The sequence below is a fragment of the Gossypium hirsutum genome, chromosome D12 (assembly GCF_007990345.1).
Source record: "Gossypium hirsutum isolate 1008001.06 chromosome D12, Gossypium_hirsutum_v2.1, whole genome shotgun sequence".
Classification (NCBI taxonomy): domain Eukaryota; kingdom Viridiplantae; phylum Streptophyta; class Magnoliopsida; order Malvales; family Malvaceae; genus Gossypium; species Gossypium hirsutum.
The window spans coordinates 53,291,672-53,319,511 of record NC_053448.1 but is presented as its reverse complement, the minus strand read 5'-3'; the positions used below and the strand labels follow the sequence as shown (position 1 = coordinate 53,319,511).

The window sequence follows — 27,840 nt, the reverse complement described above, 5'->3', positions numbered from 1 at the left end:
TACCAACATGGGACCCAATATTTGTACAACCTGCACTCCTTTTATGCCATGTGGTATGTTTCACCAAAATTCAAAATCTGTCCACTCTGCACACGCCGAGCGCACCCCTTCTTCGCTCCAAATTCATAAATCTTTTTAGTCATTTCTATTTTCATTATTTAAAACAAAAATGGTTTTGATTTACTTTTATTTTGCTTTTTGTCTAATGTCGAATATTTTCAAATCTTGAAATTTGGGTTTATTTATTTATATTTTTTGCTTTTCGAATCTCGAATTTCCCACTGTTTCTCTCTCTTTCTATATGTGAAATCCTTTGCCTTAGCGTTTTCTGTCTGTGATTTCATCGATCCTCTCCCTTTCATTGGCCGCTTCTGTAAGTCTCTGTTTCCCTTTCCTATTTTATTCCTGAATGCTTTTCGTTACTTACTCTTTCCTGTCAGATTGGTTTGGTTATTTATATTCTGATTCGCTGTTTGGTTGCTGAGAAAAAAAGGACAAAAATTTTCAAGCTTACTTCACTTCGAACGAAGGTTGCTTTATTTTTTTTTCTGCAAAAATTAATTATAATTTGTTTTTTTTCTCGGTAGCTCGAACAGTGCATCAATATGATTTTTCTTAAACTTTCTTCTTTCTCTTTATAGCTCTGGTATTTATTGTCGAACTTAAGTTGAAATTTTCCTTAAGATTTTTTGTATTATAAGTCGCCCTTTTATGCATTTGTATATATTTTTTTTTCATTTTTTAACCACAGCTGCAGTTTGGTATTACTTTTTTTTCCTCAATGGCTAAGCATTCTTCTTGTAGTTAAGTCAATATAGTCGATTTTATTGCTCCGGTATTTATTGTCGAATTTAAGTTGTGATTTCCGTTCTGATTTCATGTATTATAAGTCACTTCATTTATGAATTTTATTTTATTTTGTCAGGGCTTTCTGATCAAGGCAGTGCAATTTTGATATTGCTTGTTTTTCTCAGTGGCTAGGCATCTTCTCAGAGTTAGAAAAAGGGGCTTTTAGGATTGCTGTCAGACAAGAAGTGAAACTAATGAGATGGTATAAGTAGTAAGAGTGTGGACTGTTATAGACATGGGTAGCAACTAGCAAGCCTTTGTGATAAGGAGCTATTTGAGTTGGCATATACTCATTAGGTGGAGGGTGCTTGTTAGTGACTATAGAATGCTGGTATATAAGTTTTGAAGAATGGATGAAGAACGCATGTTGCATCCCAGTTGGACCGACAAGAGCCCGACTGAAATGCAAGTTGTTTCACATTTCTTCATTCTCTCTTGTCTCATCGCTGGCCTGGTTGGTATTTTGACTATAGTTTACACAGCTTTCCAGTGGAGAAGAAACATTAACTTAAGTTGGATGAAAGCTGTAGCTAGGTCAAAGAAAAACCCGAAGGCCAAACATAAGAGTCCTGCAGCTCCTCATACTTGGGAGCTGGAATCCGTATCCCGTGGAAAGAAAGTAAATTGCTGTGCTTGCTTGAAGCCAATGTCACCTTCCCAAACCCTAGGGCCTATGGTAGCTTCAGATAGTTTCATTCACCGCTGTAGCATATGTGGGGCAGTGGCTCATTTGAGCTGCTCTTTGCGTGCACAGCAGGATTGTAAGTGTGTATCCATGATTGGGTTTGAGCATGTGATGCATCAGTGGGCAGTTCGTTGGACAGAGCTTACTGATCAACCTGATGAAGCTTCCTTCTGTAGCTATTGTGAAGAGCCATGTAGCGGGTCTTTCCTTGGTGGATCTCCTATATGGTGTTGCTTGTGGTGCCAACGACTTCTACATGTGGACTGTCACAGTAGCATGTCTAATGAAACTGGTAATATTTGTGATTTAGGACCATTCAGAAGGTTGATTCTCTCACCTCTTTATGTTAAGAAGTTGAGCCCCAATTCGGGATTTCTGAGCTCAATCACACATGGTGCAAATGAGTTAGCTTCTTCAGTGCGGGAAACCATTAGGAGTCAGGGCAAGAAGCACAAGCATAATAATAAAACCTCAGCTGATACAGGTAGTAATGGTAGCATCTCTGACATGTCAACAGAGAGCACTGCTGATACCCTACAAAATGTAAATGGTTCTTATGCAAAAGAAGGGGACTGCAATGGTATTATGACTGTAGGAACCCCATGCCAAGATGGTAGCATTAATAAGAAAATAGAGTCAAATCCTAGTATCAAAAGAAGTGGATCAATTAATCAGAAGGACGAGTCTCAGGCTTTAAGGATGAAGCAAAGATATGAGCTGACTGACTTACCACCAGATGCGAGACCATTACTGGTTTTTATCAATAAGAAGAGTGGTGCCCGGCGTGGAGATTCCCTCAGGCAGCGCTTGAACCTTCTTTTGAATCCTGTTCAGGTTTGATTGATTATCTTACTTTTTTTTCTTTACTTATTTTTATGTGTGTGTGTGTGTGTGTGTTCATTGGTGGTGCTGGTGGGGGGGTAGTTGTGTAGGAGGAACTACGGACTATAATAAATATAAACTCCCACTTCTCTGATGAGATTATTTACTTGCTTTTGGAGAAGTAAATTAGCTCCCTGACAGATGATGAGTGATGCTAGCTAAACTTGATAACATTTAGCATCTGATTTCATATTAATGATAATAGTTAAATTTTGGAACCATCCATCTGTTTTTGGCTATTTGCCAATTAAAAATGACTGGTAGACTCACTTGAAGTTGAAGAGTAACCAACACAGCCTCTCAAGGTAGTCAGAGTTTTCTGAACTCTCGGCTTGCCATATCATACCAGAGTTACTGTTCACTGCATCAGATATCAGCTAGTCGAACAGGAATGGCTTTCTTCAAAAAACTAAAGAAAAGTGAGATAGAAAAAACTGTAATTGGACAGACTACCACTTGGCCCGGAATGACTGCTCTCAAATTCTTGGAAGATGATGCACAATGCAATTACTTTTTGGTTTTTTTAATAAATTGATAACCATATATTTATAACGTAATCACTGACACCACCACTTGGATTGGCATTTTTTTTTTATGTTCTAGCTGATCTGATTCTATGTTTGGTTCTTGACTTCCATGGTTGTCTATATGTTCTTTATGTTTTCCAGTTTGATGTTTGTTCGCATATTCTCTTTAAAATTGGTCATTGCTATTTGTTGGTTTTAAATTTCATGTTTTTGAGGGTTTTTCCCATTGTAATTCACCGCAGGTTATTGAATTGAGTTCAACACAGGGACCAGAGATGGGTCTTTTTTTATTCAGAAAGGTGCCTCATTTCAGGATACTCGTATGTGGAGGAGATGGTACTGTTGGTTGGGTTCTTAATGCAATAGACAAGCAAAATTTTGTTTCACCACCTCCAGTTGCTATTCTCCCCGCTGGAACTGGAAATGATCTGGCCAGGGTTCTGTCATGGGGAGGTGGTTTGGGCTCAGTGGAGAGACAAGGGGGCCTTTGCACAGTCTTGCAGCACATAGAGCATGCTGCAGTAACAATTCTTGACCGCTGGAAGGTAGCTGTTTTGAACCAACAGGGGAAGCAACTTCAATCTCCAAAATTTATGAACAATTATCTAGGTATGCAGACTGGTTCTTTTAAGTCTTCTAAAATCTGGTTCAGTTGAATGTCTAGATTGTCTAGTTGAAATTTGACCCAACAGAGAGGCAGAAGAAAAGCAAGGTTAAGAGAGAGGTATTTCTATCGTAGCTGGTTTTTTTGGTTTGCTTGGATTTGTACTTAGCTGCATGTTGACTTTATATTTGCAAATATCTACCAATGATATTTTGTAAATATTTGTCCACAATCCCCTGAAATTGCAAAAATCAATCTATTGGTCACTTGGTATTTTAGCTGGCTGACTGGTAGATGTCATCTTGGTTAGACAAGTGTATTGGTATTTCCATTGTCTTCCCTGTTCACTTATTATAACTTAGTAGTTTTCTCATGCTTTATGATTTTCTCACAGGAATTGGTTGTGATGCAAAGGTTGCTTTGGACATTCACAACTTGCGAGAGGAGAATCCTGAGAAGTTTTATAATCAGGTTGTTATCATCTTCTTGGAACGTGCTTTGTGAAGTACCATGCAAAATAAATATGATGATTGATGGAATAACTATTTGGTTTGTTCAACTGAAAATGATTTTTTATTTTGGCCTACTTGATTATGATGGCTTTGAACTTTCTGGTGGTTTCCCTTTACATATTTATAGATAAATGATTTTAGAAACATAAATATATTAATACAATCATGTCAGTTGGAAGCTTATACAAGTACCTCAGCATACATTTTCTCTCTGAATGTTATTACAACTTAAAAAATGTAGAGATCTTATATTAACAGGTGAAACATAGTCTTTTTGTATTTTTATGCAGATTTCCATCTCATTACAATTTATCAATTTAACTTAAGTGTAAACCAGAAAATTGTTAATGTTATCATTGGAGGATATCTACATGTATCGGATGCATTTTGGTCTGTCTTTTTGTGGTAACTTATGCATGCCTAATAAATTTGTCTTATTGGTTATACAATTCCATATTGATGAAGTTACCTCAACGTATGTGCAGTTTATGAATAAAGTGCTCTATGCAAGAGAGGGTGCAAAGAGTATAATGGATAGAACGTTTGCGGACTTTCCTTGGCAAGTTAGAGTTGAAGTGGATGGTGTTGAGATAGAGGTCCCTGAGGTATTGATGCTAGCTTTTATTTAGTTACATTTGTGAAAATCTGGACACTATGTGATGATTGCCCAGAAGAGTTTTTTCCTTCTTAGCTTCTCTATTTATACACACACATATGTTTGTATATGTTTAAAAAACAGTTAAAGGATCAAATCAAATACGCAACTGTTGCTTCTAACTGAAAACTTCTTTAAAAGCTGTTGTGGTTTTTTTTTTCTGACTCTCTTGGTTTTATCAACCATTGTCTCTCAAATTTGTGTCTCATTTTTTGGAAATGATTTTTGTAACATGTTCCTTCTGCTGTCCCTTTTTCCCATCATAAAATTCTTTTCTTTTTTTTTGTTAAATTGTTTATACATTGATGCTAAATCGTTATAATGGTGCAAATAACTATTGATTGCGCTTACTGTAAATGTCATGATGCTATTCTAATTCCATACAGGATGCAGAAGGGGTACTTGTTGCAAACATTGGAAGCTACATGGGAGGTGTAGACCTTTGGCAAAACGAGGATGATACATATGAGAATTTTGATCCTCAGTCTATGCATGATAAAATACTAGAGGTTGTGAGCATATCTGGAACTTGGCACCTTGGAACACTGCAGGTAATCTAGGCCCCTTGTGGAAAGCTGCTGATAAAACAAGTGTTAAATTCTATCGTGCATTTATCATTAGGCATATAAAACAAGTTTTATGTAAGTTGATGTAATGTCTAGAAGAACTTGGTTTTCACATTCCATGTCACCAGTGTAGAGTGTAGACTGCAAGGTGCAGACACAAGATGGAAAAGCTCAGCCATTGACCTATTGTCCTTTATGCTGGACAGTAAAGCATTGAAATTCTTCAATCCAACTTTTTTTTGTTTGAGTTCTGGAAATTTTGCATAAAGGTTTTATGTGGAATTTGCCTCTGAACTGCTGCTGGTTTGTTGCTATTTCAGGTGGGGCTTTCTCGTGCCCGAAGACTTGCACAAGGACAGTCGATTAAAATACAGCTCTTTGCTGTATTGCCTGTTCAAATTGATGGAGAACCTTGGTCTCAGCAGCCATGTACATTGGCCATATCACATCACAGCCAGGTTTTTTTCCCTCTCTAGCATTTTCTCTATCTTATATTGTTATTCCATTTTTGTATCGCTTGAATCCTTGTAGAATGGGGAGCAATTGGTACATCTGAAATATTATAAAAGAATCAATCCATGAGTATTTCTTTCAAAAAATTTGACCCGAGTTACCATTTTCTGATGATTTTTTTCCTTACCTAATGATTTTGTGTGTCTACCTTAGACATTCTTCAAATAACCGTATATGATGTCATTTGTTTTTGTTTTGTTTTATTGTTACAACTATATGACTTGGGCAGGCCTTCATGTTGAGGAGGACAGCCGAGGAACGTCTAGGGCATGCAGCTGCCATAATAACCAATGTGCTTGAGAGTGCTGAAACAAACCATGTAATTAACACGTCACAGAAGCGAGCTCTTCTTCAAGAAATGGCATTAAGGTTGACATAGAAAGTTCTTCTCTCAGTACTAAATGGTCAGCAATCTAGTTCTTGTTGCATGGGCTTTTCTTAAAGATGCTTCTTGTTTTATATCTTCTCTGTTTCCTCTCTTTATCCAATGTATACATCATGGTATATGCCAAAAGCTTCTTGTTGAAGCACGTTTGTGTATGGATCTTATTAAACCTGAATACGGAAAGGAGCCCCTCAAATTTAAAGAAGGGTATAGTTTTGGAAAATCAATATTCAAAATATAGTGATTGATTAAGATGATAGTTACTAAGTTCATGTTCTGAATTTTTTCTTAAACCTTTGCAGTATGGTTTATGTTCTGTAATTGTTTGACCATTTTAGATTTTGGGAAAGAACATATTCAGGTATGTATTGTTTTCCTAGATTAGTGAGTTCATTTTTTCACATTTCCTTAAAGCAATCGGAAGATATTGATTCATTGTCTTCAAAAAGATTTTAGATTACGAGGAAAATGGCACCCTGTTTTTCTGCAAGATATGAGTTTATAGGAGGAGCTAGTAGATGTTAGGATTTAAACCTGAGATCTACTGAATGCCAGGGTAGTTAAAGAACCAATTAAAGCTAAAGCTAAATCACTCGGTACGAGATTTAACTGCAGTTTATCATACATATTTCAACCATATATTGGTTGCACAAGATGAATGTATCTTTTTGGTACGAAAGAGATCCTAGTCTGTCTAAGATAGGAGATCAGAGAATAGATTATAGATATTGGGATTCAAATCCGAGATCTGCTGCCCTATGCATGATATGAGATTGTCCTATTCTAAGATAGGATAATAGATGGAAATCTTGGGTTTTACAGTAAGAGATTTAATTGCAGTCGATCACACATCTTTCAACTATATTGTTTGCACAATAGGAGTTATATGCATACACACACTCACAAAAGTGATCATAGTCTAAGATAAGAGATTACAGATACAGGGATTCAAACTCGAGATCTGCTGAATGTCATCATGTAAAACATGAAAAACTCAAGATCTGCTGAATGTCATCATGTAAAACATGAATCAACTGAGTCAAAACACCGGATTTCACGATAAGATATTTAACTGCAGTACTTGATTATGCACCTTTCAACTCTTTGCTCTGCATATTATTACTCCTAAGCAACCTTTGCTTGACCTTGTTCCAAAGTTTGGCAGCAAATCCTCGGGTAACTTCTTTTGTTCTCCTGTTTCTTGCATTTATATTAATAGTTGCGCATGTTAAGTGTGAACATAAAACTTTCCTTGAATTTTCTCTGTTTACACATTGAGAATAGAAGGGCGATTTTAGGTAGCACAAGTAAGCCGGTGACGAGCCACTTGGTTGTCGCATTGCCTTGTTCAGCTGGTATGTCACAGCTCGGAGTTCATATGAGTCGTACAGGGAGCTGCCATTGTTCCGAGGGCTTAGCCTTGTGGTAGGGTTCAGAGTTTGGAGGTGGCTGTAAGTGGGAGATGTGAATGGTAGCGACGTCTCATTTGGGATTTTGCCAGATGGAGGAAGACGGATGCTGTCCTTGGATGTTCCTCCCATTAGGAAGTGAGTGTGTCTGAATTAGCCTTCCCTGGTGGGTTTCGGGTTTTGAATGCGTTGAAATCACCTTGCAAACAACGCAAGTTGAGTGTCATGATGAACAAGAAGTTTTGCTTTGTTTTCTACGTTTTAGCATGTTCTGCCATGGATTTTGGACTGTCACAACAATGGTTCTAGATATAGAAAAATAATATACACGGGATATTTATATGTATGTATATATAAAATATGAAAACCAGCCGTAGATCCATGCAAAAATAAAGGGGGAGAAATAAAAGCGTGGAGAGTATTGGGGGATGATCCAAAGATATTATTGGATTTTTGTTGTTTGTCCTTTTGGGATGCGCGAAATGTTTGGTATCTTTTGAACTTTGATACAGGTTTACAATTTGCTGAAAATTGCGAACAATTAAGTAGTCATACAAGGTCAGAATAAGATATAAATATCATATTATATTTTATATACATATTCCGTTAAAGCCTAAGACCAACACTTTTGATATATGCGTTTAAATGTTTTATTCTTGTTGTTTTTATCAATTTAATCATTTCTTTCTAGTTAAATATGTTTTTCAATCTCTTTTACAAAAATTAATGTTTACAGTTTTTATCAAAATTAGTTAAATTAATCTTTTAATTTTTTTAATTAAATCTTTAATTATGATAACCCACATGACAATTAATATAATATTTCTTTTATTTTTTATGAATTGTTATAATATTTTTAAAATTTTATGATTTTTAAATTTTTGTTAAAAGTTACTTATAATAAATAATGTCATGTCAGCATTTTTATTTAAATAAACAAAAACCAAATTCGCAGAAAATGTATACATGGACATTATGCCGGTCTAATCTAAACTTCAAACATAAAAATACAAAAGCAAATTCCAAGGCCGTGACTCAATCCAACCTGACCAGCCATGAAACTAATTGTGATTCAATCCCATTGCCAATTAGTTCATGCTCTTTTAACTACTTTAATGCTGATTTGACGGCATTTTCTCAGATCAAAACATTGGCTGCAATCTGCATGTGTGATTGCTTCTGAATTTCCTTTTCGTAATCGAAGTTTCTTTTGAACAAAAACTAGAAAATGCCCTTAGTTGCTTATATTTATTAATCAATATAATGACTAACGAATCGGCTTTCATTTCAATCAACAAATAATTAAAAGAAAAAACCTTTCCTAATTTAGAAAGCAAGTTTCCTCGGCTTTTTCTTCTTCACCGGAGAGAAATAACAAACACTTTCACGTGAATAAAGGAAATTCTTTAAAATAATAAGAAATTGTAATTTCTACAACAAACTAGAAAACAGACAACAAATTTTGATGAAAATAGATTATTTTGATCTACATCAGATTAATCAGTTTTTAACCAGGACGAGCTTAATAATGATGCAACATGATATCAATTATGCTACACCAGAATCATATGCCAAGTGCTTTACAGTTACAGTGGTCAGATTAATACCTACAAAATTGTATTTACAATGGTTGCTGAAGCACTTGTGTCCCAAAACAAGCCACTTTCCAATGTTTCTTTTCTATGCCAAATGCAATCACGACCGTCTACACCTTACCAGAAGCAGGTGGTTGCTCTGCTGCTCGCCCCTGTCCCTTCGGCATTTTCTTTGATCCAGCTGCATAGAAAATAATGCTTCAGTTATTCATGCATTTCAAAAACTAAATACAAAAAATTTAGGTTGCTGCGAATCGAGCAGTCAGTATATAAATGGTTATCATGTAACAGTCTATCCTCCATATCCAGTGAAGAATTTCCCACTCGTCATTTTTTAACTTGATATGCGAATGCAGAGTAAATATATCAGTATTTATGATACGACCGTAGCAATCAATGCTATCTCCGAATATATAATTCAAGGAGCAAAATATATTACTAGAAAACAAACAGATGGTTCTTGACATAAAGATGAAACCGGGGTGCCGATATGGAATGCAAAAAAACAAATTGGGCGACCATACTACTTAGTTTATGTTGTTACTTTTTATATCATGCAAGTTATTTAATTATATATAGCTTTTAATCAATTGTAAGAATTCCCAGCATATTATGGTTGAGTAATGCAATCAACCTTAGCTGCCATATGTGTGAACTCGAGGAGTCTAGTTATCACTAGATTTAATTACCAAGAAATTTACGTACACTAAGAGATTAATCATAGTGTAGTTATGATCATTTAGAGGCCTCAATAACATTATCCATGACAAAAGAAACATCAGAAGGCACTTGAGTGCATGAAATGATATAACCATGTGTATGCATGGAAGAGCTAAGGAGAGGGGGCAGTGCAGGAAAATTGGAGGATGTAGGGTTGAAGATTTGGAGAGAGAATGAGAGAGCATACCATCTTCGACGTCCTTCATCTGGTAGTAATGTGGGGCTATTTCCACCAACCATTCCGGTTTCAGCTCAGTTACCTGCAATTGAACACCCACAGTATTGGCATTAGTCATGAACGCATACCAAGCAACAACTAGACACTAGTTATTTTATACTCCAAGGGGAAAAGAAGACTTACTTGTCTCATGTATTCTTTGGTGGTAAGAACCAATTCATGGTATACCACCCATCTCGGGAGCACCTGAGGACAGCAAAAAAGAATTGTAAATGGTGGGGAACATCAGAATACTTGATTTTATATTGGAGGCAACACCAAACTTGATCCCCCCCCCCCAACACCCCACAGGGAATGAATGGAAAGAAACAAAACAGCAGAAAACATGCAAACCTTTAAAAACAAACTTGCATGCATGTTTGTTAACAGACTTAACATCCAGGGCAGGGTTGGCTTATGCAATTGCACACTTGTCAACTGTATGCAAATGAAACAATGAACATATGGTAGAAGAGACAAACCCGTTTTAGTGACTAAATTTATCTTTTCTTCAGATAAGAGTGACAGACTGGATGATAAACCTAAAGAAGTTTTCCACCCACATTGCAGCAACCTAACTTGTATATTGGAAAGACAAAGAAATTAAGGCTCTGTTTAGTTGACACTTTTGCTATTTGGCTTCGGAGTTTTATTCAGTTTCTATCTTGTGTTTTTTTTTTTTGCTTTCTGAAAAGCAAAAACCAAATTGCAAACACTTCAACCAAATTGAGCCTAATATAACACTTTTGTTTATTTAGCTTGCTTTGTCACTTTAAAACTTCAAGCAATAACATATCCTCCTAACATCAGCCCTACCTGGTAAATAAAATGAACACTAGAACCATCCACAGCAATATTCACTCAACTCTAGACAACAGAGTAAGAAGGCGATTCTTGTAATCACAAAAGCATTTGTAGAAGCAATTACGTCAATCATGCAGTACATTAGGCAAATAATCCCTTTAAATTTAATTACAGAAATAAATAATTGGAAACCTTACCTGTGCCAACCCTGAGCTTGGATGTATATAAACAGTCTGTGGATGCTTAACAGTACGGTAAGAACCATTTTTCTGTAACCTTGCCGAATGAGGGAAAAATCCTGAAAAAATATTTTGAATTTTACAGTCAACAGCTGGAGCACTTCCAGCTCAAAGATGCTGCTAGCAATAAATGCTTGGAAACTTACCAGATGTAATTGCCTTCTTTATAGCCTCTAAATCATTAGGACAGGATGTCAGTTCGATTTCAACTCTCTCCAGAAGACCCTCTAATTGATCTCTAATGTCTCTTGCACGCTTCATGCTCCTGACCTAAAAAAGTTGAAATCACAAATAACAGAAGCAACATAAATAATAAGTTATCAACAAATAGGAAACAAATGAACACTAGGAAAGACAAGAAAAATCATATTCATTCATCATGAAGCAAACAGATACATTAATAAATTCAGAGGTTCATTTCAAAATCAGTACATGAAAGAAGTCTTACAAGTTTTTTTTTAAACAAAAAGGTTAAACACAGTTCAATCAAGAGAACAAGCACTTAAAATGATCCATACAACAAGAAGATCAAGGTAATAAGAACTATACCTGAATATAATTTTCGTAACACCACTGTGTTGAGAAATTTGTTTCCCTCCAGGAATTGTAAACCTAGAAAATAAGTCAACATATCAAATCATTAAAATGCAAAAACTGGAACAAAAAGGGTGGCAATCCTTAAAAACAATATTTATTCTCCCAAAAACTAACCTTCATTAAAGCGATATGATCACCAACATTGCCAGTATGAAAATTCATCCTTGCATTATCAGCGTGAACTTGTTTGTCCTTTGGACGGTAAAAGATCGAATTCCCCACCGAAAGCATAGCAGCAATAGAAATAACCTCATCTGAACACTTGTACTTGTCGGAAGCAACTATCATTTTGGATAGCATTGGATCAAGAGGGAACTCCGCCATTCGCCTACCAACTTTAGTCAACTCTCCAAGTTTATTTAATGCGCTCAATGCAAACAAAAGTTCCAAAGCTTTCAGTAGAGCCTCAGCTGGCGGTGGATCCATAAAATCAAAATTTAGCAAATCATGAATTCCAAGACTCTTCAAAGAAAGAACAACACTGGCAAGGTTGGTTCGTTGTATCTCAGGAGGAGTATTGTCATCCAATTCAGTATAATAATTGTAGGCAGTGTACAACCGAAAACACTTTCCTGGACCTGTTCGCCCAGAGCGACCAGCGCGTTGATTAGCTGAAGCTTTAGAGATAGGAGTTACCAGCAAAGACTCCATCCCAGTCCTCGGATTATAAGATTTCATCTTGCAGAAACCTGGATCAATGACATACTTAATACCATCAATTGTTAATGATGTTTCTGCGATATTTGTTGCCAGGACTACCTTCCGTGCACCAATAGGAGTAGGTTCAAATATTTTGGCTTGAAGCTCAGTTGGAAGGTTGGCATATATTGGGCAGATAATAAGTTCCGCAATTTTTGTCCCAAAGCCTCTTACCCTATGCTTCAAAATTTCTTCTGCTGTCTCAATTTCTTCTTGACCAGTGAGAAAAACCAAAATATCTCCAGGTGACTGTGTCACATGAATTTGAAGTACGGTAACAATTGCAGCATCCAGGTAATCAGCTTCTGGTGCTTTTGTGTAGTGTATCTCAACAGGATAACGTCTACCAGGAATTTTGAAAATTGGAGCAGAATCAAAAAAATCACTGAACTTCTCCGCATCAAGTGTTGCACTTGAAATAAGTAATTTGATATCTTTTCTAAATCGTGCTATATCCTTCACCAATCCGAAAAGAATATCAGTTGATACAGTTCTTTCATGAGCCTCATCCACCATTATCACACTGTAGCTTGCAAGATCAGGTTCACCAAGCAACTCTCGCAACAGCATACCATCTGTCATATATTTTAATACAGTCTTTTCTGAAGTGCAATCTTCGAAACGAATAGAATAACCAACCTCATGGCCAAGTTTGACACCCATTTCTTGAGAAACTCGAGCAGCAACACTCATAGCAGCAACTCGTCTAGGCTGTGTACAACCAACCTTCCCACGTTTGGTATAACCAGCTTCATGAAGATATTGTGGTATCTGTGTGGTCTTTCCTGAACCAGTTTCTCCTACAATAACAAGAACCTGATATTCTTCAACAGCTTTAAGTAGATCATCTCGATATGGATAAATTGGCAAAGTTTTCCGGTCCTCCTGTAGTTTCTCCAGTTCAGATTTTGCCTTGGTTGTTTCAGGTGAGTCAGTTGACATCTCATTATCAAACTTGTCACCATCCATAACTGATGCCTTAATAAACTCAATCTGGTCCTCAAACACAAACTGATAATCATCAGTAGTTTGCTTTTTATTTTTTGACCCAAATTTCAATGTGGCCTTGCCAATTTGATGGTCTTCCCAGGCCTCTTGTTCTGCAAATGGATTCATTTTATCCCCAGCAGTAGGGTCTCTATAACGCTGAAGAGCCACTGAAAATCTCTTATCCTGGTCAACAATCCCTTCTTGATCATAAGCTTCTGGCATTTTATACTCACCAATATCATCATCCTCTTCTGTCCGCTTCTTCACAAGCTCGTATATTTCTTTCTTATACTGTAACTCACGATATTCTGCTTCAGTAAGCTTTACACCATCAAAAAGGTATTGCTCATCTTCTATATCATCCCTAAGCTCCTCAAGCTTTTTTTGCTCCCTCTTTTTCAAATACTCTTGTCTTGAAACTTTCCTTAAACTATTGATATCATCTTGCTCCAAAGCTTGAGATCTTCGTATAGCCTCCTCTTCCTCCTTTCGTGAAAGCTTTGGCTCCATTAACTTCCTAGTTGCTGCAGCATCACGTTCCCTTATATGTCTCTCCAAATCCTCCCTCTCCCTTTGGTCACGCAATCTTTCCTCCTCTGACTCTGAACCATCATCCTCGGCTTGTCTTTTAACTCTTTTCTTTTCATCCACATGTATGACCTCCTCGTCATCTTCATCTTGTTCACTTTCATTCTTCTTTCTGAATCTTTTCTTATGCTTATCACCTTTTCTGGTCTCGGAATCAGGCTCATTGGAAGACAGGCGATGAACACTGGTATTGGCACCAGCTTCTTCTTCTTCATCATCGGCATCTAAAAGTGCATAGGCCTTTTGCTTCCTAGCGAAAACAGCAGCTTCCCTTTCTTGTTTCTGATAAAACTACAGCAGGCCAGGGGAAAATAAATTACAAGAAAAATTATAATTGCAGAAAAATTAAAAACAAAAAACTCTGCTAACATATTAACTCACATTTTCACGGGAGGCTTTGCGAGGAACTTTACCAAAGATTTCTTCGGCAAATAATCGAACATCATTAGATGATGGCAAGCCATATTCTTCAAGCTTGCCAAGTACATCAGCAGGTGATGCTGCTTGCTTAGCTGCAACAACATGAACAATTTATTAAAAGTAGCATATTCGAGTATTTGTGTTCAATTATAGATGCCCAGATATACATATATAGAGAAGACAAAATTGACATACCTAGCCCAATGGTATATTCAACAAGTGTGGGCTGGGAAAATCCCAGCAATGATATCAACCTATCAGAGACCCAAGTCTTCAAAGGGTTACCTCCCCCTCCTCCGGAATTTGAATTGCCTGACATGAACGTTGGTGATCTAGCTTGCAAAATCACGCGGCTACTTGAGATTGTAACTTAGGGTTCCAAATAGTGGTGTTGCGGCTGCTATCTCTATAGACCTCAAATGCGGTTTGAACAAATTTCAAACCAATAGCAGCGGCTCGCGGCCGCAAATAGTAGTGTGACGGAAAATAGCGGCGATACCTTATAAAAAGAATTCGATGAGACGGAGTAACAAGCAGTAGAATCAAAAACAGAAAATCAGATATATTAGAGCGATGCAAGGGGGGAGAACAGATAACTCAAAGTCTCATTATTCAAGTGGAAATCAATCTTCATTTTAAGTTTAGGGTTTCAACAATTACCTGATTTAATTTACTGGTACGTTGGCAAGAGAGGGCTTAGGTCAGAGACGGGCGGAAGAGACGGACGTATATATTTAAAGAAAATATATATTTGAGACCCAGAAATGGAAAACCGAAGCTTGCTTGTTTGGCGGCAGGGATGTATAATTTTATTTGGATAAAATATTATGAATTTTAATAAAAAATTTAAAAATTCATTCAATAAATGAAATCAGATAATTTAGAGAAAAACAAATAATAAATATTATTATAGATGACGAAAAACAAGCTTCATCAATACAGTAAAAATTTTAGTCTTAGCATCACTAGAATATTCTAACATGTTGAAAATTAACCTCAGTATCAATAAAATATTTTGACACATTGACAATTTGTGGGAGGAGAAAAAAAACGGACGATAATCAACCCATAGGCTGACACCGCTGCTGCTGAGCAAAATAAAATATAAGAAACAAACAATTGGGAGAAAAAGAAGAAAAGTTTTTAATTGAAGTTAAATTTATATAATTTAGATATAATAATTATTTATTATAAGTTAAAAAATCAATTACAATATATTTAATTTATGATTTTATATATTTTTTATTGTATTTTGATATATGAATTAGTAATAAATTAATTTTAATTGTACTATCTAATCTCTTTATATTATATCTAACTACTTTAAAACATGTTTATTGAATAAGTATTTTGTTAACCGCAGCATAAAAATAATTGAGAATGAAACTTATCGAGAGAAATAAATTGCTAGATTTGCCATGTTTAGCTATAAGTACTTCTAAATTCTACTTGAATACTAAACCTCTTAAAACTTAGTCAATTATCTTGCAAAAGAAACATAATTTTCTTTAGACTTGGTCAAACTTTTATTAATCTAAAATATTAAAAAATTTTGAAATAAATAATTTTAAAAAATATAAGAGTTAATAAATACATTGAGCCTTAAAATTGACCTTAATATGGTTTAAAAGTTAAACAAAGTCTAAAACTAATAATTCTCGTATTCTACTTGCGTAATCTTTACTAAAACGGTCATATTTTGAGTTTTTAAAGTTAAAATGAGATAATTCAAAGTGTGCATCGGAATTAAGAGATAAATCTTTTATCGACATGTAGACATCTCAACCCAAAATTGCGTCGCAAGTCGACTGATCTTCTAGACTTGAAAATTGATAGTTTTGGAAAAATTAATTTAATAAATTTAACCTATCCGTGCATGCATTAAATTTTTTTCTAAAATTTGGATATTTTATTTTCTTAAATATTTACTAAAATTTCATATAAGGATAAAAAATTGAAATGATTTCAATTATTATAAAAAATTAAAATTGGTCAAACTACAATAAGATGAATTTAATTTGATCATTAAAAAAAATGTTGCTATAATTTAACTCAAATTTTATTATTGTTCAATAAATAAAATAATTTATAATTAGTATATTGAATTATTGATTAGAGGAATATGATAGGAGGATAAATCTGGCTTAATAGCAAAATTAAACAAAATGGAATTAACCAAAATTAGTAACCGAAAAACACACACAATAAAATCGAATCAACATAAAACATGCCACCACCTTTATAAAACACAAACGCCAAAAATCCCATGCAATTCAATGAAGTTAACGTTGTTTTTTCTTCTGAGAAACTAACTTCTTTGAAAATTAACCCAAACTTGAGACCTTGTTGACTTATCCATTTCTGAATTCCAAGTCGACCCATCTCTTTGATCTCTATTTAGTTTTCCCCTTTTTCCTGTTCGTAGCTCTTTTTCTTCGTCGAATTTTCTGAGGGAAAAGGGGAAAAAGGAGGGTAAATAAAGGAAGAAAGATGGGATCTTCTGAAAGTAAAGCTGCTGATTCCAAAGCTAACCGAATTGCTCGATGGCGATCGACTGGCATTGTTGCCTTACGTGAAGCTAAATTAAAGGTAAGCAAACCTTTTTTATTTATCTATGAATTTTTATTTTCACTTTTTTCTTTTTTATATATAATTTGAGTATTTGAGGATGTGAATAGACATTTTAGGTGATGATGATGATGGTTTCAGGGTTTTGTTTAATTTGTTTGTTTATATGAATTTTAATAGTCCTTATGTTGTTTATGATAGGCCAATTATGCATTTCTATGGAATTTCTTATGTTCTTTTAAGCTTTATATTAGTTTTCCATAAATGCCTATTGTTTATTTGTTGATGATATCTTCTGCATTTTGCTTAATATGTTGCTCCATTTCTATCCAACTTCTTATGTTTTTTTCTTCCTTTTATAAGTTTATAGAAGTTTTGCATAAATATTGTTGTTTATATGATAAGGATATTCTTATAGAATTTAATATCAATATCCAAGTTAATGAAGAATTAAAAATTAAAAAAAATGTCATTTGTTTATATTTATTCAATTTTGGTTTTGGTTTTTAGCACTTCTTTTTGCTTTATAGAAGCATTCTGAAAGCAAATATCAAGTGCTAATAAAAAAGAGCATTAATCTAAAATTTGTGCCTTTGTGTGGGTACCAATTACAATTAAATAGATGCAGGGTTCATGTTAATTTGTTATTGCAAAATTTTATGTCGTATTGGTTGAGAAACACGGTAGTTTAAAAGGCTTCCAATAGGGATTCTTGCATTTGTTTACACTTAAATTTTGAACGAGGTTCATCTATTACAATTAAATACATGGAGGTTCATGTTAATTTTTATTTAGTCTAAGACCCTGGTATCTAGTAGCCACATTGGGTCTGACTATTCCAAAATTCAGTTGGTCTAAGACCTTCAATATCCTACAGTCACATTGGATCCCGCCTATTATGAAGGCAAGCTGGATCAGACCCCAAATTGCATGTATTATTCAATGAGAAACATGGTAGTTCAAATGTCTTCCAATGGGACTTCTTGCATTTGTTCATTGCGTTTGTGATGAAATGTGCATTTTGATCTTGAACAGGGTTTATCTATTACAGTTAAATAGATGCAGAGTTCATGTTTATTTTTTGGGTCTAAGGCCCTTGGTCTCCGGTAATTACATTTCGGAGTCAAGCAGAGTCGGCACCTTTATACCTTATTGGTTGAGAAATATAGTAGTTCAAGTGAGTTCTAGTGGGGATTTTTGCATTTGTTCCTTGTGTATATGATGAAATTTGTGCTTTGATTTGGAACAGACATTTCCTGATGAAGTTCTTGATCTGGATAAATCTGTACGAACTCTCGATTTAACGCAAAATAAATTAGGTATGCCTTTTTCAACTTGTGAATCAGATGAAACAATAGTAACTTCCTTTCTTAGGAGATTTTGCCTATATTACTCAGACACAAGAATGAGCGTTGGATATAGGTATGAAGGTATGATTGGATTTTTCTAAGTTTTATGTATTTGGAGGATCTTTTGATGTCATATTCTCATACACGTGGCAGACATGAATACTGCATTTTAGAAAAAATGAATAGTCTGAGCAATATAGGATTTTTCAAAAGTCAGTCAAATATGATTTCCTTAGTAAAGAATGAGTATCATTTCTTTTCAATCTCATAACCTGGTTCGATGAAGCATTAAATTGTTTGGTTACTATTCTGTCAACTTTTATGCTTCCGTGCAGTTGAAATTCCTATGGAGATCAGCGAACTAGTCAACATGCAGCGACTGGTAAGATATTCTCAATTGTTGCTTGCCATATGTAGAGTTTCGTTCCATGTTATGCAGACTCAGGTGCAAGAGTCGGTTACGAATATCAATGTGTCAAAAACAAATACATCATGATAAATAAAAGTTAGAGCAACATAGGTTTCTTTCAACACATAAATGGCGAATTATGCTTTCATGTCAATTGTGTTTGTTGTTGGACCTTTTTGTTGACGTTTCTATCCAAATCTTTAATTGGAAAAACTTAGAAAAACCTAACCATATATGTATTATACACATTATTTGTATTTGACACTTACACCGGAATACAAGCAACAAAGAGTGAAAATATTAAAGTAGCTCTTTCTTCTTTTTTCCCTTCCAGATTTTAGCCTCTAATCATATTGAGCAATTACCAAGTACTATGGGGAATCTTCAGTCTCTGAAAGCTATGATACTTGATGGGAACCGAATTACTTCTTTGCCAGATGAATGTAAACACTCTTTATTTTAAAAATAAATGCATTTACTTGCCTCCATTATTTGCAGATTTGCTTCATGGCATTGTCTGCAAACTTCATGGGGTAAATGTAAAGTCTTATTGGCTTCTAACTGTATTTCTTTTGTCAGTGGGCGAGCTGGTAAAACTCGAGAAGTTATCAATTTCTGGAAATATGTTAATGTCCTTGCCCAATACTATTGGCAGTTTGCGCAATGTAAGTTATTTATGGTGCTCCAGTTCTACAATTTTGTTGAAAGTACTCGTATCTGGCATATGAATATATGACCTCTAATGTCCTCCAAAATAGAAAATCTTTAAAAAAATCTGGCCATACCTGTACTAAACACATACCTTTACCAATTCTCACACTTATATCTGAGTAACATGGTATGAAACTGTTCATTATACTCCTTGGTTTTGCATATAATTGCATGTTTGTGTAGTTCAACATTTAAGCACAAGTTTAATCTCGAGATCATCCGACTTGATATTAATGAAGACTGAGAAGAGCACTAAGCATTAGACATTATTGAAAGAACTAAATAAACCTACGATAAACAACTTTATGTTTCATATAGTTCCTGGATCTAATTTATGTTGTTTGATGGTGCAGTTGTCTCTGCTTAATGTGTCTAATAATAAATTGAAGTATCTTCCTGAATCAATTGGGATCTGCTCTTCTTTGGAAGAACTGCAAGCAAATGGTGTGTTTCTGCATATTTACTAATGTTGCTTTGATTCTTCATTTTTCTTGGAATGCTCATTTACTACACATTTTTTAATACGATCATTAATATGCGGATATGAGATGACCCTCCAAGAAGGCTCTAAATACATGGAAAAAATAAGAAGAAATTGAACCACCATATCTCTGGACTCAGATGTGAGTGTTGGATATGGTTATATGTCCATCATGGGTATGCTCATATTCTTTAATTTTTTGATATGGTTGGAAGACCGCCAATCCATGTCCGAATGTGTACAGCACAGAAGTACTTCATTTAAAATGAAGAGTCAGAGGTCCATATTAAGTAGTTGATTAGGCCTTCAGGGCAAAGACGGGGCCTAGCAGTGGCCTTGGCCCCCAAAAATGGTAAAACCACCATTTAGACCCTTAAGATTTTATAAAATTACATGAAACTATAAAGGTAAAATTGCACTCTTGCCCAAAAAATTTATAATTCATTTCTGGCCCCAACGTAATTTTCTGGCTTCACCCTTGCAAGCCTTGTTCATCCAAAGTTATAGCATATAACATAGACCAGTGAAAATAAAATGCTACACTTTCATGCATTCAATACTGTTTCTACAACTCACAAAGTTACAATTTTACTTACCTTTGCAGATAATCTTATTGAAGAACTTCCTGCATCTGTTTGTAATCTTGTTCAACTAAAGTCACTTAGCTTAAACAATAACAAAGTCAACCAGGTAATTACCACACAGTTTCCATCATTTCTAACTTCCTCATGCTGCACAATAACTATCACGACCTGTCAACCAGCAAGGTTTACTTGTTTTTTTGAACCATATTGCATTGTGTCATACCCATAATTCGATATTATCCTCTTTAGGCATCCAAGGGTCCCTCAAGGTTTTGTCACCCTAGTACCACAGTTACGGAAAAGCCTTCTATTCCTATATGGGGGAGGTCCTAGGTTTGAACTTGGAGAGGCACACTTTGGATGACAAAGCCTCGAGGGACTTGTAGGTGCCTTAAGAAGACAATATTGGATTGAGAGCAAGACCTGCTGTGATATGATTCAGGGAAACGAGAGTACCTTGCTGTCAGTCGACTGTAGCAATAACACTGGCTAATTTTTTATTATACCATATATGAACTCTTGTAAAAGATTAACCATTGGGAATAACTAATCTTGAATTAAATATTTGTTGAACCATGTGAAGTTCTTAAATTTTACAATGATGTAAAATACCAATAAACATGATTATAAAAATTGATAGCATAAGTTTGCTGATCAAACTGTAATTGTTATGTTGCTGTCATGCTTGCTTTTCAATTACCCTAGTCCGACTCTTCATTTTTCTTTAAGTATTCATATCTGGCATCAAAGTGGAGCACAAGGCTTAGAAACATGACATCTATGGATCCTCCATATATGTATATATATAAACTATCATACCAATGTTTGGCACAAGGTTTGGGAATATGATATCCAATGATCCTCCAAATACATGAAAAACCTTGGAAAAACCCGATTCTTCCCATGTTGGGCACATACTTATATCCAACACCTGCACCTAAGTCTGAGTAACATATAATAAAACATTGTTTAAAGACAATATTTTGTAGTTTGTTTCTATTTGTACTCTGATATCTCTTGGTTGACAGATACCTCCTAATATATTGAAAGACTGTAAAGCTCTCCAGAATTTCTCACTTCATGACAACCCCATTTCGATGTCTCAGTTTCAACAAGTAAGCTTCTCCATTCTCCTTGAATTGGTTCAAATATTCCAGAAAGATCTCATAAGTTTTATATGCTTTAATTAACCAAAACATATGCATATATAGATGGATGGATTCGAAGAATTTGAAGCAAGGAGGAAAAAGAAGTTTGACAAGCAACTTGACTCGAATGTGATGATTGGTTCGAAAGGCCTTGATGAGGGTGTTGATCTATAACTCCTTTGCATTCAAAGTTCTGGTGAGGTAGAGTCTACAACAAATTTAAGACACGTATACTCATAGTCATAAGCTAATCATGTTTTGCTTGAAAAATAAACTCAAATTCAATTCAGTTAGTGTTAAGCTCTAGCAGTTTGAGCTACAGAGCAAGTTGCATCGAGCCTGTATGTATCCTACTTTGGCTGAAGGTCATGCATATGTGATATTTAATGAAACATGTAAAACATTACAAGTTTCGCTTATTTCTTATTCGCAAACTCGATTGATGATTTAATTAACTCCTTTTTTTTCTTCTGAAAGGAATGGAAAATGGTCAAGCTTGAGCTTCAGCAGTCGAGGCGAGCCTGGAATAGTTGGTTATTATCTTGACAACATTAGACATCAAATAGCTTGGTGTTGCAGTTTGGACGACAAACAACAATGTGTACTTTCAAATTTCTATTGGATTTTATTGTAAAATGATATATGCCCGTAATTTGCAGGGCTGTATATTAAACAACTTCTTGTCTTTCTTGTTAGAGAATGATTGATTCCATTCAAATATTATGCCCCTTCTAAATGAAGGGAGTTTGATTCATGTTAAATAAGTGATAGTGAATACAATTTTGAAATTTATTTAGGCTTAATGCAAAAATTTCCCCCTAAAATTTCCCGGTTTTCTCAGCTTGGAACTTAAAAAGAATTTTGCACAACAGTTTAGGATATAAACTTCACTTCCATTACAATGTTTACCCCAATACATTGACTCTATTAGAAAAGGGTAAACTACATCATTAGTAACTAAATTATGGGTAAGTTTTCATTTTGGTCACTTAACTAAAAAAAATAACAATTTGGAAATTGAAGTATTCAAAAGTTTTCATTTAAGTTACTTAGCTGTTAAAATCGATACTATATAGTTTTCTATGTTTGCACTGTCTGCACCAATCAAAAGTTCTCTTTCCCCTTCTCTCTACAATTCAATTTTTATTTCATTAAACATCTTTGGATGTCATGAATCTGTAAACTAAAATTCAAACAATTTTTTTCTCCAATCTCCAACACTAACCGTTAGATTTACTTGGATCTAAAATATGTTTTTCTACTCGTCGATAGGTATTGATCTACTGTACCAATCGTCAAATCATCACTTGGAGCTTGTTGGCAAAACTTTAAAAAGAAAAACTTAATAGCCTAATGGCTTAAATAAAAACTTTTGAATAGTTCAATAACTTAAATAAAAACTTTGCTCCCTAATAACAACATTGACCATTGACAAAACCAAACTTGGTAAACTAGATATGATGAAAGATACACGAATTTTTTTTTAAACATAGCAGCTTGCATGATAATTCACATATACTTCATGTTAATTTTTTTAATTTTTTATTAACTTTTAGTTTTTTTTGAATATTTTATAATTTTGAATATATGTGGACTGCCACACCCATGTCAACATCACTAAAAAATTAAATTTTTAGTCGGTATTTTCATTTTAAAAAAATGAATTGAATCTTTTTTAAAAGTTAATAACCAAATTTAATTTAAAAAAGAATAATGGCCAAATTGACCAAAAAATTGTAAATAATTTAGAGCTAAATTTATATGTGACATTATTTGATCGGTTGATAAGAAATTTCAATGTTTTTATAATTAGTTTTAGAAATTTTATAGTTTTTTTAGTTTTCAATTTTTTAGCCTTCTAGACTTTTTACGCATGAAATTATTTGATCTGTTAATGAGAATTTTGTAAGATAAATGTAAAATAAGGTAATGGGATAGAAGAAATGATAATAGAAGAGCAAAAATAGATATTAAAATGATATGTTTTCTCAGGTTGCTATGACCCGGTACCTCTAAAATAATAAAAAAAATTATTTAAGTTTTTTAAAATTTTTAAAATTTTAAATTAGTAAAAGTAAAATTACACTTTAACCCTCCCTAAAGATATAAAATTTTAATTTAATCTTTAAAACTTATAAAAATATAGACTATTAAAACGATAAAATTACATTTTTACTATCATAAAATTTATAATTTAATTTCTACTTTAACTTCACCCGTCTGGAGCACCCTATCATACAACAAGTCAAGGGGTCTTTTTTTTTTTGTCTACATACTCATTGCAGCTTCTTATTCGATATTTGTCATCAAATTTGAATAAACAATCTTTTCATTATTTCTTTTTACAAGTTTAGATTCAACTCGTGTAAGTTTTTATCTTAGATTTTTTCTTTTTTTACGTGCGTTACAAGTGATTTCAATTATATTAATAATAATGATTAAAATTTATTTTTTTAAATAAGTTCATGAAATATTTTCCGCATATACCCAAATAATAACAGATAGATCCAATTATAACTAATATACAACATAATTATTAAAAAAAACCATAATATTATTACCTCATTAATAATTAAAATAATTTTCTATTTTTTTGGTACCATTATAATTTGAATATGATTCAATATTGTTTATTCGAAAAACCATTGCTTTTTATATATAATTCTAACTTATAAATGATAGCAGCCTCTTATTATTTATCGATAATTTTTTCCTAAATGCTGCTTGATTCAATATATATGTCGACGGTATTTATAAAGTTGAGCTTAAATAATTGGTATATAACTCTAATATTAATTAAGTGATAATTAATATGTTTAGATTTTTATTTGAGTAATAACTCTATTTTACATCAATAAAGTTAGTACAATTTTTTTTATGTGAACTACTTTTTAACTAATAATTTTAATTTTAAAATTATAATTATAATTATCATATTTTTTATTATATTTTATACTTAGAGTTTTATTCAAGTAATAATTCTATTTTAAAATTAGCACAACTTTTTTAACTAATAATTATAAATTAAATTATATATTTTTTGAATAATCTCATTATAGGTTGCGATCATATATGTTCTTTTTAACATAATGCCTAGAACTACTCATAATGTCTCTCCAATCCATAAATAGAAGGGTAATGCGCTTCAACGCACTTGAACTCACGACAACAATATCTATGTCAATCGAACTAAGACTCAATCGGTTAAATTATAATTATTTTTAAGTACATAATTATTATAAAATTTATTAAATTATAATTTTTTTATATTTATAATTATTTAATAATATGATAAAAAATAAAAGATATTCCGACAATGGAGGCATTAAAGTATGACTTCATGTATCAGAACATTGATAATCAAGAAACGGTTGCTTGCTTCCATAACTCATATTTTCTTTAATTTATTTTTGTAAAGAAAATGCCTAGGGAATGAAGTTTTCATGTCTCATGACATCAATCCAATACAAGATTGAATCAAATGTGTTGCATCTCATTGTAAAACCTAGCCCATCAACTTTAGCTCTGGACCCCAACAGTTTGGCTCGGAACCTAAGCAAGATGTCCATGAATTGCCAATTTGCCAACTCTTCCATCTTCGTCTCCACCAACCTTTCCTTCTCCACTATTTCTTCCCATACCCTTTTCTTGTCTCCCATGGCCCTCGTATACCAAAATTCCTCCATACACGTCTCTTTAGGCACTCTAACTCCAAATTTCTTTCCCAATATTGGCCATATCTCCTTCCAACTGAAACTCGAACCGTTGATTGCATTGAACGCCTCGCCGTTGGAAGACACTCCATCGCCATTCCTGGTGGCTGCCCAAATTTGTTGTTCGGCGACGAGTCTGGCATCGGAGCCGTCTATATAACTCTCTTCCCAACACTCACTTGTCCCTCCAAACACAAAAGGGAGGTTCAAATGCTTACAAATAGTACCATAAACACATAAACTCCCTATGAAATTAAACAAAGTCCTATTAGAACTACCCATTAACAAGCCAGGCCTATGCACAGTCCAACCCACCTTACCATCCAATCTCTCATGGAGGGTATCTTCAAGGACGTAGTAAAAGTTGGAGCTCACTTTCGGTCTTGGCCATTCTTCATCGAACAAATGGGTTGTTTTCCCATTCACAGCCACGGGTACATAATGACTCATCCCTGTTTGAAGGACAAAATGCTTCATCCCCTTTGCTATGGGGAGGATGGCACTCAAGACATTGGACAACATTGCCTTGTTTTCCTCACAACACTCAGCAGTATCCAATGGATGCTGGGAAGCCCAAGTGACCCAAAAAACATGAGTCACATCATGCAGTATTGATAGCTTCTGCTTGGTTTCAAATGGATCTAACAGGTCACAGGGTATGAAATGGTAGCTAGAACTTTTGATGGGTATTATTTCAGGTTGTCGAGCTACACCATAGATCTTCCACTTGGATTTTGAGATGAGCCTTTTGGTTAGCTCTCTTCCAACAAGCCCGGTAACCCCAATGACGATGGCAACACAATTACTGTCTGCCATTGGTTTTAACTTGGATATACTTTGGCTCTTCAGCGTTGAACCATCTTTATAGAAAGAAAATCTGTCTTAAATGACTTTAATTAGTAGCTTTAAGAACCACTTAAGGCTGGCATGTGTAGATGTAATGAATGAAATTTGTGTGGTGGAAAATCATGGTTGAAGAAAAAAACAGGAACTTCACTTCTTTTGATGGCGAATTTGTTGGTTGGATTAGATTATATTTTAAGTAACAAAAGACTTCTTTGTAAAGTGATTGGCATGTTAGGCCCTATTTTGTGAAGTGATTGGCATCTTCATGAGGCTTCGTCAAAGCTCAGGTAAATTTAACTTGTCCGCTGGCAAGATTGTGAGATTGGCCGACACTTTGCTGGCATCTCAGTTACAATTTCCAAGTAAAAGGTTTAAAATATTTGTGTATTTCTTTCATCATATCCAGTTCACCAAGTTTGTTTTTGTCAATGGTCAATGCTGTTATTAGGGCAAAAAATGCAACCAAGTCCCACCCAACTCGCCATTTGTTGCAAACACCAGGTTTTAAAGACGCTCTTAAGGGATATTATATATTTTTAATTGTTTAATGTGACATCAATAATTTTATATTAAATTTTAAAATTTTCAAGATTATGAAAATATTAAAATTCATAATAAAAAATTGATATAATATTAAATTATTATAAAAGAGATACGGATATAATAACGTAGTGTCATTATTTCATATAATAACGTGAAATTATTATTTTATATAATTTTTTTCTATCGATATTATATTATTAACAGTCATTAGGCGTATGAATAAAATGAAGAAAAAAAATACGTTTAAGGTAAATGGTTTTTTTAGAAAGGTAAGTTTTTTGGTTATATATATTTTATATGCATGAATTAACAAAAATACCCTTTCGCATTTTAATTTGTTGCATGGATAGTGTACCAGAGGCGAATTTAGGATGGTTGGCAGGGGCCCCGGCCCCCTAAAATGAAAACTTGCCATTTAGCCTTTTAAAATTTTAAATTAATAAAGTTAAAATTGTACTTTGACCCCCTAAAATTATAAAATTTTGATTTAATTTTTTAAAAATTATAAAGATATAGACTATAAAAAATTAAAATTTCACTCCGGCCCCTAAAAAATTGTTCTGGCTTCGCCCTTGTGGTGTCCCATAAACTTTAATTCCCTTATAGGCCCTTCAATTTTCTTTTATTTCCCAATGTATTTATTAAAACAAGTCCAGTGATTAATTTTTCGTATTTTGTAATCAGTCCAATTTTACGGTAATTTAATTCCATATTAATTGAATTTATTTTACCTTTTTCATCCTCCCACTTTTTACATTTTTTAAAATTTATCAATATATGATTAAAATTTTCATATTATAATTAAATTTTTGCTTATTCCTAAAGCTATAAACTATTAGGCATAATGATTTTTTTGCCCTCTAATTTTATAAAAGAAAATCATTTTAGCTCTCCGTTTATTTTTTTGCTTCTATTGATCATTGACCTTGCATGTTTTGTTAAATCACCTCAAAATGGATGGAAAAGTACTTTGCTGATGTGGGATACACATGGATTACAAAGTGGATGACATATCAGCATTTAATTTATTTT

At 34.0% G+C, this 27,840-nt stretch overlaps 4 protein-coding genes across 9 annotated transcripts; 2 read left to right on the top strand and 2 right to left on the bottom strand.

Moving 5' to 3' along the window:
• The first annotated feature begins 78 nt into the window (after positions 1-78).
• On the top strand, positions 79-8,180 carry LOC107943915 (diacylglycerol kinase 1). 5 transcript variants are annotated; one of them, XM_016877728.2, is made up of 9 exons: positions 79-373; positions 926-2,368; positions 3,186-3,552; positions 3,942-4,018; positions 4,545-4,664; positions 5,101-5,265; positions 5,601-5,738; positions 6,023-6,197; positions 7,477-8,180. In XM_016877728.2, the coding sequence occupies exons 2-8, from the start codon at positions 1,199-1,201 to the stop codon at positions 6,170-6,172; spliced, it is 2,187 nt and encodes a 728-aa protein (XP_016733217.1). In that variant the 5' UTR covers positions 79-373; positions 926-1,198; the 3' UTR covers positions 6,173-6,197; positions 7,477-8,180. The 5 variants fall into 5 exon arrangements, with proteins under 5 accessions (XP_016733217.1, XP_016733216.1, XP_040963067.1 ...); XM_016877727.2 differs by having other exon boundaries at positions 7,463-8,180; XM_041107133.1 differs by having other exon boundaries at positions 6,481-8,180.
• A 796-nt stretch (positions 8,181-8,976) lies between these two features.
• On the bottom strand, positions 8,977-15,248 carry LOC107943914 (pre-mRNA-splicing factor ATP-dependent RNA helicase DEAH1). Its single transcript, XM_041107132.1, has 10 exons — positions 15,117-15,248; positions 14,652-14,955; positions 14,418-14,548; positions 11,874-14,327; positions 11,712-11,774; positions 11,309-11,432; positions 11,121-11,221; positions 10,264-10,326; positions 10,090-10,162; positions 8,977-9,363 (listed from the first exon to the last, which is right to left on the bottom strand). The coding sequence occupies exons 2-10, from the start codon at positions 14,773-14,775 to the stop codon at positions 9,293-9,295; spliced, it is 3,204 nt and encodes a 1,067-aa protein (XP_040963066.1). The 5' UTR covers positions 14,776-14,955; positions 15,117-15,248; the 3' UTR covers positions 8,977-9,292.
• A 1,464-nt stretch (positions 15,249-16,712) lies between these two features.
• LOC107951243 (plant intracellular Ras-group-related LRR protein 7) lies at positions 16,713-22,496 on the top strand. 2 transcript variants are annotated; one of them, XM_016886211.2, is made up of 10 exons: positions 16,713-17,045; positions 18,274-18,343; positions 18,709-18,755; positions 19,117-19,225; positions 19,362-19,447; positions 19,847-19,937; positions 20,579-20,664; positions 21,587-21,673; positions 21,770-21,907; positions 22,184-22,496. In XM_016886211.2, exons 1-9 carry the CDS (start codon positions 16,947-16,949, stop codon positions 21,878-21,880), a joined length of 786 nt encoding a protein of 261 aa, XP_016741700.2. In that variant the 5' UTR covers positions 16,713-16,946; the 3' UTR covers positions 21,881-21,907; positions 22,184-22,496. The 2 variants fall into 2 exon arrangements, with proteins under 2 accessions (XP_016741700.2, XP_016741698.2); XM_016886209.2 differs by lacking the exon at positions 16,713-17,045 and adding an exon at positions 17,801-18,201.
• Positions 22,497-25,085: 2,589 nt separating this feature from the next.
• LOC121224242 ((S)-8-oxocitronellyl enol synthase CYC2) lies at positions 25,086-26,439 on the bottom strand. The gene has a single exon (XM_041107131.1). The coding sequence runs from the start codon at positions 26,233-26,235 to the stop codon at positions 25,132-25,134; it is 1,104 nt and encodes a 367-aa protein (XP_040963065.1). The 5' UTR covers positions 26,236-26,439; the 3' UTR covers positions 25,086-25,131.
• Between the last annotated feature and the right edge of the window lie 1,401 nt (positions 26,440-27,840).

Excerpts from the sequence above, each read along its gene's own strand:
- LOC107943915 (XM_016877728.2), top strand. The coding sequence starts at position 1,199 with ATGGATGAAGAACGCATGTTGCATCCCAGTTGGACCGACAAGAGCCCG. Across the intron at positions 2,369-3,185 it reads TTCTTTTGAATCCTGTTCAG|GTTATTGAATTGAGTTCAAC; the intron begins GTTTGATTGATT and ends AATTCACCGCAG. Across the intron at positions 4,019-4,544 it reads CTGAGAAGTTTTATAATCAG|TTTATGAATAAAGTGCTCTA; the intron begins GTTGTTATCATC and ends ACGTATGTGCAG.
- LOC107943914 (XM_041107132.1), bottom strand. The coding sequence starts at position 14,775 with ATGTCAGGCAATTCAAATTCCGGAGGAGGGGGAGGTAACCCTTTGAAG. Across the intron at positions 14,328-14,417 it reads GCAAAGCCTCCCGTGAAAAT|TTTTATCAGAAACAAGAAAG; the intron begins GTGAGTTAATAT and ends GGCCTGCTGTAG. Across the intron at positions 9,364-10,089 it reads GATGAAGGACGTCGAAGATG|CTGGATCAAAGAAAATGCCG; the intron begins GTATGCTCTCTC and ends TTTTCTATGCAG.
- LOC107951243 (XM_016886209.2), top strand. The coding sequence starts at position 17,998 with ATGGGACTTCTTGCATTTGTTCATTGCGTTTGTGATGAAATGTGCATT. Across the intron at positions 20,665-21,586 it reads ACAATAACAAAGTCAACCAG|ATACCTCCTAATATATTGAA; the intron begins GTAATTACCACA and ends CTTGGTTGACAG. Across the intron at positions 21,674-21,769 it reads CGATGTCTCAGTTTCAACAA|ATGGATGGATTCGAAGAATT; the intron begins GTAAGCTTCTCC and ends ATGCATATATAG.
- LOC121224242 (XM_041107131.1), bottom strand. The coding sequence starts at position 26,235 with ATGGCAGACAGTAATTGTGTTGCCATCGTCATTGGGGTTACCGGGCTT.